General features: G+C 33.7%; 3 protein-coding genes across 3 annotated transcripts; 1 reads left to right on the top strand and 2 right to left on the bottom strand.

Moving 5' to 3' along the window:
- Positions 1 to 540: 540 nt before the first annotated feature.
- Positions 541 to 5,493, bottom strand: LOC122607114. Its single transcript, XM_043780030.1, has 7 exons — positions 5,035 to 5,493; positions 4,123 to 4,289; positions 3,369 to 3,580; positions 2,962 to 3,219; positions 2,790 to 2,876; positions 1,660 to 1,832; positions 541 to 1,024 (listed from the first exon to the last, which is right to left on the bottom strand). The coding sequence occupies exons 1-7, from the start codon at positions 5,436 to 5,438 to the stop codon at positions 913 to 915; spliced, it is 1,413 nt and encodes a 470-aa protein (XP_043635965.1). The 5' UTR covers positions 5,439 to 5,493; the 3' UTR covers positions 541 to 912.
- A 3,258-nt stretch (positions 5,494 to 8,751) lies between these two features.
- LOC122608336 lies at positions 8,752 to 11,268 on the top strand. The gene is made up of 4 exons (XM_043781432.1): positions 8,752 to 8,868; positions 9,497 to 9,662; positions 10,443 to 10,605; positions 10,865 to 11,268. Exons 2-4 carry the CDS (start codon positions 9,525 to 9,527, stop codon positions 11,056 to 11,058), a joined length of 495 nt encoding a protein of 164 aa, XP_043637367.1. The 5' UTR covers positions 8,752 to 8,868; positions 9,497 to 9,524; the 3' UTR covers positions 11,059 to 11,268.
- Positions 11,269 to 11,601: 333 nt separating this feature from the next.
- LOC122609285 (putative F-box protein At2g02030) lies at positions 11,602 to 12,837 on the bottom strand. Its single transcript, XM_043782339.1, has one exon. The coding sequence runs from the start codon at positions 12,835 to 12,837 to the stop codon at positions 11,602 to 11,604; it is 1,236 nt and encodes a 411-aa protein (XP_043638274.1).
- Positions 12,838 to 17,210: the final 4,373 nt, after the last annotated feature.

The raw sequence follows: 17,210 nt of genomic DNA, 5'->3' as shown, positions 1-17,210 counted from the left end.
ACCAACTTTAAAATTGGCGTGTGATTTTTAGAATTTTGTACCGTCATTTCATCTCTAGCTAACGAGATGGGTACCCGCGCAATTCGGCGACGGTGGTGCTAGTGACGGTGGTGTTAACGATGTGGTTATTAATCTAAAAGTAATTAACGTAAATGGTAGTGTAGTTATTTTATGGTTAACGGATGTATCTTTTATAAATAACTTTATGATATTAGAGATATTAGGTGAAAATATTTAAATTAATTAATGAAGGAGATCGATAGTTTGGATAGATATAAGTGTAAAATATTTTAGGAATATATTGGGTAGATTTAGTGTGAGAGTTAAGAATGTGTTGAAAATTAAAGGTATTTTGGGTATTTTAAAGGTAGAGAGTTAAAAGGAGGGGTAATTTGTTTATTAATATAGTATAGATGAATGAGTACAAACTTATCAGAACCAATTCATGGTTTATTATGTCGTCGGCTTTAAAATTTGCAATTACATCAAAAAAAAAAAATGCAAATAATAATCAGTAGCACAAACGACAGTAAAGGCAACTGAAGCCAAAAAGAGTTTTAAATACATGTAAGTATAACATGTGTTTGCAATTAAAACCAAATGGCCTATCTCGTCTCTTTTCCTAAATACAACACCAACAAAAACATGGAAACTCCGGGAGCGACATTCGGATTCAATCTAATCTTGCCATATGCTGTCTACTTTAGCCTACTATATGAACACAAAATAGTGCTCAAGATAAACTTTCTTGGCCATTTCAGAAAACCCAAAAGGCGGTGTTATTTTCTTCATATTCTAGCCGACTACGTTTCAGTTCCAGAGAAGAACAAAAGCAATGGGATATAACTCCATGATGTATGTGCTTCCTTGCAAGCAAAGCTAACATGTACGAAACCTCCGTTGGCTCTCCGATCACCTCATGAAGGGAAGCAACCATCTCATTTCTGATCCATTTCCATTTGCAAGATAATATAATTTCTTCCATCCCTCATCTGAAAATGCTTCACGTCGCACTAGTCTTTGCCTGTCACAAAAGCAAAGAAGATTTTTAGTTATGTGGCTGAGTGCCAGAACAATCGCTTAAGACATGTATTTTCATAATAGAGGATGTTACAGAAAAGGATAATTGTCAATAAGCTATATAAGAATATGTGATATGGAGCGGAAAGCAGATGATAGACAAATCTAGGGTAACAAAATTCATTCTTCATAAAATTATTCTTTACATGCCATCATAGTACTAAAGAAACTACAAGGCCATTGCACTTACTTACTGGTGACACTAAAGATAACAGGTAACAATGGACTTGGGCAAAAACAGGTAACTTCCAAGTGGGTCAAAATGTGCCACAGTTGACCCTGGAAACCCATTTTGTGTATTTTAAAATATATATATATAAATTGTATTGACTATGATCACAAAAACTAAACTAAAAATATATAGTTAAATTGCTAGAATATGGGAGGTTATAAGCATTTGAATGTAATTTGGGCAATCCTCAACTAGTTTGACATGTTCAACTCATTTGAAGTAATTCCTTAATTGCTGAGTTTTCATATTTTTACTAATTTGACCAATGAAGTACAACCAGAAAAGACACGTCTTAAATCTTAATGTAAAGACAAACAGGAATTGCCACCTCTAGAGATGGGACTTACCTCAGGTAATAGTGAGACACAACAGCAGCTTCTTCTAGAGTGTAGCGAGGAAACATCACACGAGCATTTGCCGGAACATCTGGCAAGTCTTTCCTTAGCTTGCCAACCGCAGTTGAATGAGAGAAAGCACCAACCATCATGTTGTCATGCATCATAGACCTAAAAGCATTTACCTAAAAAGAGACAGATACGAGACACTAATCACTACAAGCTGAGAGCCAAAATCTAAGCATGCCACTAAATCAAAGCAATGATGTATGTTTTTAGAAACAGAAACAACAATTACCCATTGGTGAATACATGCTTATCATATCTTCAGAAACGAAGAAATCCATATAATATTGACAAAAAAATTACAACTCGTATCATGCATTCACGTGAAATATATATACATACACACACACACATACGATTCTGCTGTCATAATGTTAATCAACTTCTCATTTAGCAGCCTACTGCTCTTGATTGTTTAGTTATTGAATGGTTATATAATCAGTATGATACCAGTTACAATAAAACTGATTCTCAAATGACAGTATAATTACCTATCTGTTACATTCTTGGACAAATCATATAGTTCCAAAAATGCAACATCAAAATTGATATTACAATTTCAAGCGTAAAAGTACATCTAGACATTACTGCACAACACCTTATGATCTATTTTGCTTGTTAAGTATCACTTAATTACTTTCAAGACGCAGATCCAGATACCCACCATATACGGTATGCAAGTAGACGACCCCAACAGAGTACACTAATTCCATAATTCTTAAAAGCTACATGACAAACTATATACATGGAGAACCATAAGGGACTCCCAAAAGCAAATAAAGAAAGCTGCTACAACAAAATTAGGCAATACGGGTAGGATTGAGTACATTGTAATCTATTATTCCATTAGCAACTCGGAATTAAACAAACAAATTTGCAAAACAAAAAAATGCCATACTTGAATCTTCATCCAACAATTCTTTTAGTGCACCTCGATTAGTAGGTTCATTATTAACATAAAGCAACATACGATAGGTGAAACATCTAATATCGGCCCAATATGAAAGTATAAAATCACTAAAAACTGTATGAATGCATTATACATTTATACTAAATTAAAAAAAAATCCAACCAACCGTGGCAACTTCTTTAGCATGGATAGGCCTGAAAGAGCGTTCGGTCACTGGCTCCTCAAATTCCGTGAATGTGAACCAACTATTATACTGATTACAAGTGGCACATAAGAGAAGGTTTGGTCAGAGGTATCATGAAGTATTAAATTTGCAACATAAAAAGAGGCCAACTCACTTGGTCAACTGCAAAAAGAACAGGTATATCTTTAACTAGTGACAACTCTTCTCTCAAACGAACTACCACTCCAACAGAAGCATATGTGTTAGTAATACCCAGCTGAACCAAATCATATAATGTTGAACCTTCAGGCATATCGATAAAATCTGTGTTGTCCTTTGTCCTCCCTACACCGGCACCTTCACCAAGTGGTATAGGATCAAGTATGTTACAAGATAGCTTCATTAGGGATGATTCATTGTACTTCACAAAATCCTGGAGAGCGAAAACATGTTTCAATAGTAGGTTATATATATATATATATATATATATAGAGAGAGAGAGAGAGAGAGAAATTTATAATACATAAGTATTCAAAGAGTACGTAGAGTACAAAATTGAAGTAAAACTGATGGTGTTCTTGCCTGCAAGATGTCGGCAGCCTGTACTGGGGTATCCCACAAACCGTTTTCAGGGTTCTTGTAGAAAAGTCCTCCATGAGTCCAACTTCGACCTTCTGGGACATACAGTACAAGCCAACCTTCTTCACGAGCCCACTGAACAAGCATTGCAAGAGCAATACTCTTTCCGCAGCTTACAGGACCATCCAGTACTATTTGCTTCTGAGGGTTCAAACCTGAAATTTTATTATATCATCTACACAATATTAAGTATAAGATTATGTAATTACTAATTCTTATACACACAATTGAACATATTGTTAGCAATGATTACAAATCATCAAAGCATGACTACCTTCGACAGAGTGTCCTAGACTCCTAGCACTCAAATTACAATATTTTAATATGATTAACTAACATACACTGTGCCTTCGTAACTGAACGTGTGTATTTACAACCATCTACTTAAATTTACTGTGCTTTCACATGTTTTTGAAGTCCATCTTCCTATTTACTATGGTTCACAATATATTAGAATGAGATTTTGATGCCCGATACATGTCAAGATCATGTTTGATTTGAATAATAAATTCGATTCATATGTAGCTATTATTTTCACGGCATATACAAAAATCAATATTACATGTATCTTATCTTATTAAATAATAGATTGGTAAAGTTTAAGTACTTTAACCCAAAAGAAGATGACCTACACAAAATTTATGGACACACCAGCAAACAACATATGTTTCATACAAGCATTAAGCTAAAACCAAACCTTTGTTATTACTAGATTGCAAAGGTGGATCTACAAGGCGCCTAAAGTTATCTCGTAAATCCAAGAAACTGTGTCGAACAAGCAATGCTTCTCTCATCGACTCATCAAACTCCTTCACCATTCCCGCTGGCCATCTCTCTGGCAGCATTTCCTCCAGTTTTTTCCTACTATTCACCAGGAAAAAGAAAATGATGATGATAGCTGCTACCACATAAGATAATCCATTACTAGAACTATTCCATTCCTAATGTTTCAGCTGGGTATTTACAGTATCATCACACACAACTGCAGGCCTCATACAAGGACACAATTAGATCCTTCAATGCTACGAGTTGAGCTCTCAGTAGATACAAATAGGTAATTAGGTATCATATTACAAAAAGACTAAAACTTGCGGCAACCCAAACCAGTCCACACCAAACCTAAAAGCTCAGATGGTGACCCAACCAACTGATAAATTAGCTTTCTCGTTAACTACCGTTGTGATTGAACCAAAGAAACGTTCTAAATGCCCCCATTACACGTTGGAGTAAAAAGTAGTACATGGAGATGGGACTATTAACCGAGATAACCATCTTAAAAAATAAAATAAAGATATGCGGCATAATTCTTGGGAACTGTTTACCATTCATATTTTTTATTAAAGTTCATAATGTGCATCCACAAAAAAAAAAATGTAATGAAAAATGTCACATTTTTGAAGCAAAAATCGATTTTTGTGCTACACAATTCGGATTTACTTAATTTTAAGAGTTTCTCAAGAATTCAATTCTGTTTACAATAACTAACTAAGCACACAAACTATATTTACAATACTCAATTTCACAAAATGCAATATACCTATACATATATAAAAAACATATATATTACCAGAAGATAAAAAAATAATAATAATAAAATGAAATGAAATACCTAAAATTGATATAACTACAAGCATCTTTTCGATTAAGTTGAGACAAGTTAACGGCGTTAGTAAATAACGGACGGCCGTTAGGTCCAATGTCAAGTGATTTATCACTTTCATCTTCATCAAGTAACCGTTTCCGATTTTTATCATCTGAGATGAAGTCAAGAGTGACGTCATCAACGGAAGATGCAGCGGTTATGTCTTCCGATTTTGATTTGGATTTTGACTTCGGTTGTTGAGATTTTTTGTCGCTTTTGGATGATTGTGGTGAGGATTTTGATTTTGTTTTTTTAGTAGCGAAGGTTCTGGAATGTGTGAGGTGAGAGTTTGCGGCGGTGATGGCGGCGGCGGGGAGTAATGGTTTTGAGGCGGTGGTGGTGGAGAGTGATCGGAGAAGTGAACGGAGCATTTTGAAAGGTGGCTAGTGACGGCTGAGTGAGATTGTGGGTTTGGGGAATATGGAAATGATGAGGGCAAAGAGGTAATTTTGTGAAGTAGTTAATATGGGTTGGGCTGGACTGGGCTGGACTGGTTTGCCTAATAATTTAGTGTTGCTTAGTTAGAGTTTTCTTTTGAATGGTTTAATAATTTATATCGATCAAAATGTGAAATGATGAGATATGATCGGGACGATGATGGCTACAACAACAATGACATATTGACATCTAATTATGGTAGGACGAGTACGAGAGAAGTTATTTTGTATATGTTTTTATATACAGGCTCAAAGTTATAACTCATAAGTCTTAGATCTCATGCTATTATCTTGTCTCAGCCTTCCAGTAAGCTTTTAAATAAGTAATTTTTGTATCTCGGATAAAATATATGGTTACATTCATTATGTCTAGCGGAATTTGGTAATAGTTGTCCTGTTGACAATGATGTGAGTGGGTGGATGTTGTATGATATGCGATGAGAAGCACCAAAGGTGATAAAAAGGTTAAACACCAAATGAAACAATATACCTATCTTCTTTCTTATTAACTTATGCCGGACTAGAGAAGAACTCAAGCAAATAGCAACTATAATGTATGCTGGAGAAAACAAAAATGCAGCACTTTATGTTTAAAATCGGCATCAGATCAAATTAAGAAAACGAAAAAAGATGATACTTGTTTCTTTTTTTTCTTGATCAAATCTAATGGGGGTCCATTATTAGTAAGGAGCTTCCATAAAAAATTTATATGGGCTTTGTTAAAAATATTTTTGTGTAAGGGTGGTCGATCCATTGACCCCCATAAAGTATATATAGATCCGCCCCTGGGTGATATTACTATGTATAAACAACCGTGAATGAGATGTTATTTTTATGAAAAATAGAAGGATAAAAGGCCACTAATGACTTCTAAGCAAAGAGGATTTTTCAATGTATTCTTGAAACTACGTTGACAGTCTAAGCAACTATTTTACTTACACGATGTCATCTATTTGAAAATCATAGTTTTGATATATACCTAATAAGTGGAGAGCAAATACAAACAAAATATATATCATATTGATAATTATGAAAAGAAAATTTTTTGTTGAATTTAAGGCTTATAAATTTTTACTATGAATAATATTCGCTTAAAACTAAAATAAATGATATGTATTACGGTAGTTGGCTATGAAACTATTTAGAATTTGTCAAAATTTATTAAAAATATATATATTTTTAAAATGGATAAAAGAGCAATAATATCCCACAAAAACTAAATTATAACCTATATAAAAGGAATTCACATGAACAGTGAGTCAGTGAAGCTAGGGTTTATAATTGGCTTAGCAGCTTGTCCGCTAGCTTGCTTTCTTAAGATTTAAATACTTCATATTTTATCTATTAAATCTTTTAGTTTCTCTTTTACCATTTAAAGTTTTATGTTTGATGAATTAACTGTTTTTAGAATTCATAACACTAACAGTTTTTTTTCACCATCAAAATTTTGTACTTCTTATTTTATCTCCTAAAAAAATTTACAATTATATATTTCGTGTGTTTAAGATTTATTAGGGATGAGTTTGGGTCGCTTTTGGTCTAAAACCGAAACCTAAACCGATACTTTCGGTTTTTGAAAACCAAAATCCGTTGGATTCGGTTTTGGCTTGGTTTGGTTTTTCGGTTCGGTTTGGTCGGTTTTTGGTTTGGTTTCCGTTTTTATTTTTATTTATATTATTATTTTTTAATGTAGAGGTGAATCACACATTTTTATAGTCAGTATATTTTTGTAAAGTTCAAATGGTTGATACGTAATTATCAAGTTTCATTTTTTTCTGTATTGTGTTTGTTTATTTTGGATTGTAAGAATAAGCATTGTGTTTTACTCAGGGAATTAAAATATAGTTTATTTGTTTATCAAATGGCTAAAATACTGATTGTACATTGCAAACTATATATTTCTTCTTGTACAAGAAGAAATAGAGATCTGAAATATTATATGCAAACCATGGTAGACCACTATATATGGATTATTTATAATATAAAAATACTCGTAAAAATTAGTACTTCCTCCGTCCCAATTTAAATGTCTTATTTTGACTTGTCAAGTATTTCTTTCATAACTTTGACCGTAAATAATTTTGTTTATGTTATATATTACTTGATGAAAATCATATCAATGTAAAATACATTTAAAACCCTATCTAATCATATATATTATATCAAATATTATATAACACAAACAAAAATATTGACGGTCAAAGTTAAGCACGAAAGATCCAAAATGTCAAAGTATGATATTTAAATTGGGACGGAGAGAGTAATACATATAAATATTAATAGATTTTTAAATATTTATGGATTTCGGTTCGGTTTTAGGGGTCGGTTTTTACATATGAAACCGAAACCCAAACCGATACGTTTGGTTTTTTTTTTTTAAAAAAACCAAACCAATCCATTTGATTCGGTTTTCGGTTCGTTTTTTTCGGAGTTTTTCGGTTTTTGGTTATTCGGTTCGGTCCCCTAAGATTTATAGTTGTATTGTATAATCACGTGTTTTTCATCAAGGGCTCAAATGTTAAAGTTTATGACCCGATCGATATCTGGCCGGGTATAACTTATACTAGGGTGGTGCCCGCGCGTTACAGCGGCGACGGTTTATAACGTTTTAGACATCGTAACGGTTTATAGCGTTTAATTTACTTTCATGTGATGCGTCAATGCAGGATTCAACCATATATATATCATTCTAAAAATAAGTCGCGTATTAGGTGCAAAAAATAATGAAGTGCAAACACTAACCATGAAAAATAACCACTTACAATTGTAGGGGAGTAGACCAAGACAATTAAAAAAAATAAATAGTCAAAGATTAAAGTTTAATATGAATATATAAAGGACATAATTGATTCGTAATTTCGTGAGTTATAAAAAAGTAATTATTGTTTAAACATTTTGTAATATAATTTATGACAATTAAGATGTTTTTTCTTATCTGTAACAATTCTTTCAACAATAATTTTAGAGTTAATGGGGATTTTATAACAATAGGGGTTTTAGGTAATTGTGAGGTTATTTATTAAGGGTAATTTTGGAATTTCATAGATAAAATGGGTGGAAGTAGTTTAAATGTAGAGAGTATATTAGGAAGTTAAATGGAGAAAGAATAGTTTATTTATATAGGCAGTATAGATAGAAGTGTACAACACTGGTTTCTACCGTAAATAAAAAAACAAAGAATGGTAAATGTAAAAATAATATACATATAAAAAAAAAAGTTAACAAAATAACGGTGTTTTGAAGTACTCGCATGAAACTATACTATTACAAGACACTTTCAGAAGGTTATTCGGGTGAACGGCAAAAATCACTCGCCACTAAATATCACCTTCTCCATCTCTAAATCACCATCCATCTCTCCACGGTAATTTCTTACATCTCTCCATTGTTTATAATCATTTTTACACCTATTTCAGCTTTTTATATATTAAATGACCCCCCCCCCCAAAGGTTTACTGTTATCTGTATGTATATGTGTATGTATATGTGTATGTATCTACGGACTATCATGGCTCAGGAATTGTTCATAGTGTAAAGATGAAATGGGTGTTTTTGTTAAAGGCTATTATTATTGTTATCTTCTTAAAATATTGCACACAAGGTGTTTGATGTAATGCCTTTGTGACAATACAGGCTCCCGCACTATTTCGGTTTCAATTTTGTTTTTGTTTTTGTTACAACTTATTTGTTGTTGTTGGGAGATCCATGGAAATATACCTATGTTAAAATGTGTACTGTGTAGTATGTAGCCTTCCGCGTTGAAGTTAACGAGTTTCATCGTGCTAAAGACGGTTATTTTTTGGCTGGCCAAGCACGGCTGGGTATCTGGGACTAGAAATATTTGTAAATAATTTACAACCAAAGCTATAAGTATAATACATTTCTCAAGTATATATAAACACGGGTCATGTTTAGTGCATTTATCTTCGGCATGTTTTCTTTTCAATGTAGTTATATTTGTTTTTCCCTTATTTGGTGAGGGCTGTGTACAGATTTGTTAGTGGTGATTCAAGGATCAGAATGAAGGTGAAGGTAGTTTATAGGAAGTTACGTGATTATGTCCGATATGATTTGAAAGAAATTGCATTCCCTTCATCTTTACCCGACCCTCCTCATTTTAAAAAGCGGAGAAAGCTAACTTGGAAAGAACGATATCTGGTGAGTCTTCTTCTCTTAGCTAGAATCATACCTAAAAATTCATCTACTAATCTTGTATCTCTAGTGAGTCGAATATAGATTGTTGGAATTTGAAATCGTGTACTTTAATGTCGATGAATTGCATCTTATAAAGCTATAGTGAAGGTGTTATGTATTGAATAATGAGGGTGTCAATGCTACAACTTCTTAAGTAATACACACTTTTTCCCTCAAATTACTCTTTGTGGTTACAAAAAAACAAAAAACAAGCTCGGTTAGAGGATGTCGAATGGTCAATGCATTTGTCTATTATAGTTTTCCAGTTAAATAGATTGCCTACATTGTTTGTAACTTGATCTCACTTTGCTGTCATGAAGTATGTGTGACAAAATAGGCGGAGTGGGTAAAGGCCTATGAGTAGGGTTGGGCTGACACGCTAACAACTCCATTCTCCGGGTGTTAGTTCTATGGTATGAATTATTAAACACGATTACATAAACTATACCATGCATTACTAAAAGAGTTCTATACTTTCTTTTAAATAAGACGCGTTAGGACATTGTAAGCATTTATATACATATTGTCCACTTTTTGAACCATTTCACATGTTTTAGTATTAACCAATCTTATATACTTTACCTGTTTGATCAACCTTTAACAAATATATACAACCTGAATTGACCCGGTCCTAATCGACTGAAATTGCCACCTCTAACGTGAAAGGATTATTCTGGACATGTAATTGAAATCTAGATTCTCAAATTACTTGGGTGTTCTGATTGTTTCATAATCTTTCTTCAGGTGATGAAGGAAGCAACTAGACTTTATGCTGCAAGTTGGGTACGAGATATAGGTCCTGAGCTGCGACCAAATGAATACAAGAAAAAGGAAAATACAGGTGATCAACCCGATGGAGCGACGGGTTCAAACGGAGAAACAGAACCTTCTACATTGGAGGATCTAGGTAAATTTATTGGAACAAGTTGCATCTGAAACAATCTGTTGACACATTTTGCCTAAAATTATCAATTTTGTCAAGTATGTTGTTTACTCTGCATTCACAAGAATGTGTCTGCTTTTTTTAAAACAACTCAAATAAGCTTGTTTTTTAACCTTTAAAGAATCAAATTTGGCCATTCCCCATTTCCATTAGTGTGATGTTCATAATATTTGGGTAATTCCTACCAACTTGTTGACATTGTGCACCGATCCAATGATGACAGCTGTTGCTGCTCGAGGTGGAATGGAGACCCTTAGGCCAGCTTTGCAGCGGGTTTACATGACCAGAGCATCTGCTTATAGAGATGCATTGAAGAGCTTCATAAAAGGTTACCAAGAAGGAATACAAGAAGTCATGGAGAAAAAGAATAACCCTGATCCCCTTCAAGAAAACGATGACCCAAAGAAGTCTACTTGATCAATTAGAAGATCATGAAGCGCTTTCATATATATTTACCCCAGATGTAAATTTTGCTTTCTAATTATAAATTCGTTCAGTTTTATGAGTGTCGATTTTAATATGATACTAGATTGTTAACCTAAGGTGCATATCCTTTAAAACTTTGTATTATCTAGGCGTGATGATGCTGCAAATAACTTTGTTAGATAATGAATGATTTTTCTTTTACAGAGGAGACCATATTGATACTCTTATCTGAAAATGCTTTGCTGGTGTACAAGATGTTCCCAAAATTCTATTTTAATTTGCATTCTTTTGAAATGTGATCGTATATATTTACTACCATGTTTCTGTTTGGTCCACTAACACAATCCGCAGAAGTAAGTCACCCTAAAATCTCACAATCAACTGAAAAAGCTCATGACATAGAGAGTAAAATACAGATGCTATGAATAAGAAACCTAACAGATATCGTATCTACAGAAAGCAAATGTGTGGTAACTAAGTACGACATGTAACACTGAAGTAGGATGATTAACGAAACAAACAAATTAATAAAACCTACGGATGAGGAGGATTGGGGGACAAAAGGGTCTCTTCATATATAATCCGGCTATGTGTAATCAACGAACACGCCGAATACGAAGAAAGAGAATGTTCTGTTAATGTGAATTCCTCCATATTCATTATTTTAAATGAGTTGTTGTTACCCTCCAAAATCGCAAGCCAACTATCCTGGGCATTCCTAGTTATGCAAACGTTGGGCGGATCATGACTTAGGATGTCCAAGGAAAAAGGCACTGGGGCGCCTGGGAAAAACGCCACCTCCACCCACGAATCACCATTGATCAACTTCCACATATTTCCCCTTTTAAACATTACGTAATCTGTGGTGTAGTAGGCTACACACAAGTGAATGCATCCATCGATAACCACTAAACTTGAATGGGGACATGTTGCGCCACTTGGAAGAGGTGGAAATTGTATTATCCTCGAGTCTTCTGTGTTCCCATCAAAGCAAATAATGCAATCATGATCATTCTTTAGGGATTCAAGATGAAAGCGTCTCACCGAAAAGTATAGACTTTGGTCACACAAGGTAGCTTGCGACCAGTTGTAATAAAAGTAAGGCTCGCCATAGTTTCCAATGACAAATTCAATCTTTCTCCATGAATTCAATGTTTGGGAATAGATATATGCCTCGTTGGAGGTGGCAGTCTCAGAAACCAAATACAGAAGCTTATAGTCATTGGAGGAGTCCGAATAGAAACCAATGACATCCAAACGAGGATGATAGGGAAAGAAATGTTTTTTGGGGTGAGGTGGCAGCTTGTAACAGGCACGGGTCAACGGGTTCCATAAAGCTAGACTGTTGACGATTTTGGAGGAGGCTACACATACTAATCCATCCAAGCTTGCTAAAACCATATCAAATCTAGGATCAGCTTCTTCTAGTAGATTAAAACCGACAGTACCTGATGAACCGTCGTTGAGGGGTTCTCCGCAATCTACACGGGGCTTGTCAAGTAACAGAAGTTTATATGTTTTTTGTATGTTGTTGTTAATGTGATGGAACTGGTGCATCTTTCCAAATATATGTGACGATAGAGACCGTTTCCATTGTTTGGAAACAGACTTGAAACGACATACGGACTTGGCTGGAAGTCTTGGCAAGATCTCGTAGTCTATTATATCATTAGGAGAAATAAGCTCATGATGATCAGCCTTCTCTGACTTCTTGATCTTTTTCTTTTGGGTACCTAATTCATCAAACCTGGCTGTTGCGATTATCGCCATATATTATTGTTGGAATTTAAACCCTTACAAATAATTATACAATTTGTAAGACACTAATTTAATATTCTACGTAGTTATTAGCTTGATCGTACGTATTTGTATGTTTTCAACTAAAAACCCAAACACATATATACAAGCTGATCGAATACGCCCTATAACGACCCCTAGTCTAGTCAAAGTATTTGTTAGATGTACTTAAGATCCCTAACAATATATTCGACCAAACTCCTGAAACCACTTCGGTTTTTATAGAAAGATATCGAAACAGGAAACACACGAGAAAGAGATATCAAAATACGGAGTACTTTGTTTATTAGCCAGGTATTTGTTTGATGGTACAATTGGGGCTCTCAATGGGTTTGGGTTCGGGTTGGTGGGTTGTAAAATTTCAACCTTAACCCAACTGATGTGCGAAATCTAGCTTTAAATTTATAACACGATTTACCGAATAATACTGATAACTACACACTCACAGGCAGTGTACTTGATCGTATGCAGTATAGTGAAAAACTGGTAAGCCGAGATCGTTCGCAAGGACTTAAACAAGCATTTGTAAAAACGTTTAATGATTCAAGTAAAATGGGGGGTTTTGTGGCCGAATTGCCACGATGCAAGTAGTTAGTTGAAAATTAGTAATCCCAAAGGATTAATCGAAAAAGAGATTGTAGTTTAAAACAAGAATTTAAAAATCACCCATCTTGATTTCGCTCAACATAATGTTAGGATTGCACATTTGATGAAGTTCAAATTCAATCTAGTGATTTAATGACCGAGACTCAAATTAATCGTTAACCCCGTACCCGTCAAGTTAACTACTTATTCGACTCTCTTGTATAAACTAGTTTCGTTATTAAGACCGGTACCCCGAGACGCCTTTTTATAACTTCCCTAGTTAAACAATTGTTTTGGTCATTTCAGATAACAATTTTGCCTATCGATTGTACCCAACCGTCAACCCGTCAATTCTTATCAAATGTTGACTACCCTCTACCGTACCCGTCATAGAACCAAATGCTTCTAGCTAAGCAATCAAAATAACTTTTACCCAAATCCTAGTCGTCACTAAAAAATGAGCACAAATTATCCGCAATCGATAATTGAATAACAAAGAATTAATAGATTAAGTTCATGACAAAATGTTAAATCAAATCACTCGAATTAATAAATATTGTGCAATCCCTACATAATGTCTCACTCCATCAAGATGGATGAAAAGGTGATTAGCCACTCATATTGAAATACAAATAACAAATCAGAATGAAGGAATTCATCGTTACCGAGTACAAAGAATTGAACGGAAATAACGAGAATAATCCAATCGTAATATCGATCTTCAAAGATGAGAAATCTGATCAAAAGTCTCCTCAAAGGGTCTACAAAACGGCTGGAAAATGTAACACATAGGGTTTTGGAATGAAAAACAAACTATTTATCTGTTTCCCAAAAATCATGTGCAGAATCGAACTTAAGCTGCTGCGCAGCTCCCTTTGACCGCAGTTGACTTCTTGACTTTTATTGACTTTGCTGGAAACCCACTAGACGAGCTGCTGCGCAGCTTACTAAGCTATTGCGCAGCTTCGGCCCTCTGTTTTACAGCTGCTGCGCAGCTTGGATCTTCTGTTTTATAGCTGCTGCACAGCTTGTCTTGATTCCAGGTTTGACTTTCGTTGACTTTCACCAAACTTCATCCAAACGACCCGGAAATCATCCGTAAGCACTTATTTCACTCCAAGAATGTCGTTTTCTTCCGAAATACGCTCAAGTATCTGCTACCAACCTGAAACACTAACAAATACCATAAACGCAACAAATATATACAAAACGACTCATTAAACATGCTAACTTAACTATATAAACCGTGGGAAATGGGTATAAAATACGACATATCACCAACCCATTAACAGTTTCAGGTCAAAAATTTCAACCATGACCCACAACCCGTCAACCCACCAACCCATGACCCAACCTGTGTGACCTGATAAACAAATATATATTAATATAAAATGGAATAAATCAACCAATATAAAGGTTTATTATTGATGGTGTAAGCTGAAGACGAAGGGTACTAAAAAGAAAAAATATGAGGGCATTGTTAGTACTTGGCACAATGTTAATAAACTTACCGTTTCATCCTACATCACTTATCATCTCACAGAATTTTGAATCCACCTCTTATTTTAGATTTGAAGTTACTTTAGGTTAGAAATATAAAAAATGAGAATGAGATGTATGGATTTGTTTAATGTGGAGTATGAGTTAATATATAAAATTCTATTATTTTAAAGATATCGGGTTGGGGGGTTAACCTGACAACCCAACAACTCAACCCGGACCCAACCTGAAAAAATTCAAGTTGATGGGTTGGTGGGTCAAAAATATTCAACCCTAACCTGATTTTTTTTTGTTGGGTTGTAATTGACAGCCCTAGGTACAGTAATTTCAGCTCCTCCGGTCCTCCCTCTAATATCTATATCTATACTCCTTTATAAAACAAACTCCTCCCCCTTTAATTTTAAGAACCTGAAATGACACATTTACCCTCCATCTTAATACATCTTTATTTCTATGTTATAGACCGTTACTAAAATGCCTTTAAAAAAATTTAACATCTATCTCTTCCTCACGCAGAAATGCATAACAAAAACCCTAACTCAAAATCTGTCCCCCTCCTCCCTCCTTTCATATCCCATGCAACAATTGATCACATCTCCGATCGCAATGAAATTATATTTACTTTGTCGTTACCGCTGCATTGCGCGAGCACCAATCTAGTAGAGAAAAAAGGGAACCGGTAACAATAAAAATAGCAATATGGAAACATAAAAGTGATAAAACATTACAAGTCAAACGGTTTCCTTAATTCAGTCTAATTACATTATTATATACATCCATAGTCTTACATATCAATCTATCTATCAATATACTAAAACACAATTGAGATGTTTTTAAAACGACACGTAACGTAATTTTTGATCGACACATGTCCTTTTAATTTATTAATCTTATTAAATTAGTTTTTTTAGTTGTAAACAGATTCAATTTCCTTATAAGATTTAGAGTTAAACTCTAACTTTAAGATTATATATACTAAACACATTATAACTTTATACATACAGAACACATGTTATTATAATTTAATAACATGAAAATTTCAAAAAATTGAGTTTACGATCTGAAATTATAAGGTTATTGTCGTCATCCTCTATGCTTACAATTTTCGATTTTGATGTGATTTTAAAAATTTAAGGTAATTCCAAAACTTTAACTAAATATATGTTATATTTATCATTACTGTTTATTATAACTTAGCTTCAATCATCGGTTTACTTTAACCACTATTTATTTCATACTCACAAATCATGTATAAGGCATATTCGAATTACTTTATGATACTATTTATATAGCTACCGTACATCATACAGGTATTAGGACCAGTTTATTACATTTAGAGAGTGTCCGCGCATTGCAGCGGTAACGGTTTATAACGATGTTGTAACGATAATATAAATAGTTTAGGTTACTTTCATTAGATGAAGTAATGAGATATCTAACTATGGTTATCATTTTAAATATAAGTAGACGATTAGATGCAAAAAAATAATAAGGTACAAAAATTAACATTTTTAAATATATTTGTTAGAGTTATTTAAGAGTATTTTGGGAATATTAAAAAAAATGATGAATTTCCTAAAATAGAATTTTATAAAAGATTATAGATTTAACTAATAATATTTTACAATTATATCATATTATTGATGGTGGATTGAAATCTCCTAATAATTTTCATGCATGGGTCATCTAGAGATCTATTGACATTCTTTTTGCAATTCATCTATACATCTTTATTATATTAGATTTTTTTTAAATAAAATAACACATAAATACATATATATTATAGTTTTGTTACTTTTAGTGATTACCACTAAATTTTAGATCCGTGTCCAATACTGGATACGGGTTTACAATATTATCAATATTAGATATAGATACATTTAAGTTATAAAAGTTTATAATTTTGAAGATATACGTATCAAGTGTTATACTTTGCAAGTTGTTATACAGTAATCATAGGTTTGTCACTATCATTATTAGGGTATTGGAGGGAACCCTAGCCCAGTACCACAATTGGATCACTGTCATTATTAGCTGAGACATATGAATGGAATTATTTGTCATAGTCATTCCACAAGCCACATGTTATAATAATTTCTTTATAATAATTTTTTTGAAACCAGTTGTACTCATAATGTGATATTATTATGAAAGATAAATAAGAATTAAAATATAAACATGATTGTGATCTTGTACTTGACATTCAAGTATATGTACTTGATCATGATGCGAATCCATAGCACACATAGGTTTATTTTCAA

Source organism: Erigeron canadensis, chromosome 7 (assembly GCF_010389155.1).
Source record: "Erigeron canadensis isolate Cc75 chromosome 7, C_canadensis_v1, whole genome shotgun sequence".
Classification (NCBI taxonomy): Eukaryota; Viridiplantae; Streptophyta; class Magnoliopsida; order Asterales; family Asteraceae; genus Erigeron; species Erigeron canadensis.
This window is presented reverse-complemented; position numbering and strand designations above follow the sequence as displayed.

Excerpts from the sequence above, each read along its gene's own strand:
- LOC122608336 (XM_043781432.1), top strand. The coding sequence starts at position 9,525 with ATGAAGGTGAAGGTAGTTTATAGGAAGTTACGTGATTATGTCCGATAT. Across the intron at positions 9,663-10,442 it reads CTTGGAAAGAACGATATCTG|GTGATGAAGGAAGCAACTAG; the intron begins GTGAGTCTTCTT and ends ATCTTTCTTCAG. Across the intron at positions 10,606-10,864 it reads TTCTACATTGGAGGATCTAG|CTGTTGCTGCTCGAGGTGGA; the intron begins GTAAATTTATTG and ends CAATGATGACAG.
- LOC122609285 (XM_043782339.1), bottom strand. The coding sequence starts at position 12,837 with ATGGCGATAATCGCAACAGCCAGGTTTGATGAATTAGGTACCCAAAAG.
- LOC122607114 (XM_043780030.1), bottom strand. The coding sequence starts at position 5,438 with ATGCTCCGTTCACTTCTCCGATCACTCTCCACCACCACCGCCTCAAAA. Across the intron at positions 2,877-2,961 it reads TTCTTTTTGCAGTTGACCAA|TATAATAGTTGGTTCACATT; the intron begins GTGAGTTGGCCT and ends ACTTGTAATCAG. Across the intron at positions 1,833-2,789 it reads ATGCTAAAGAAGTTGCCACG|GTAAATGCTTTTAGGTCTAT; the intron begins GTTGGTTGGATT and ends GTCTCTTTTTAG.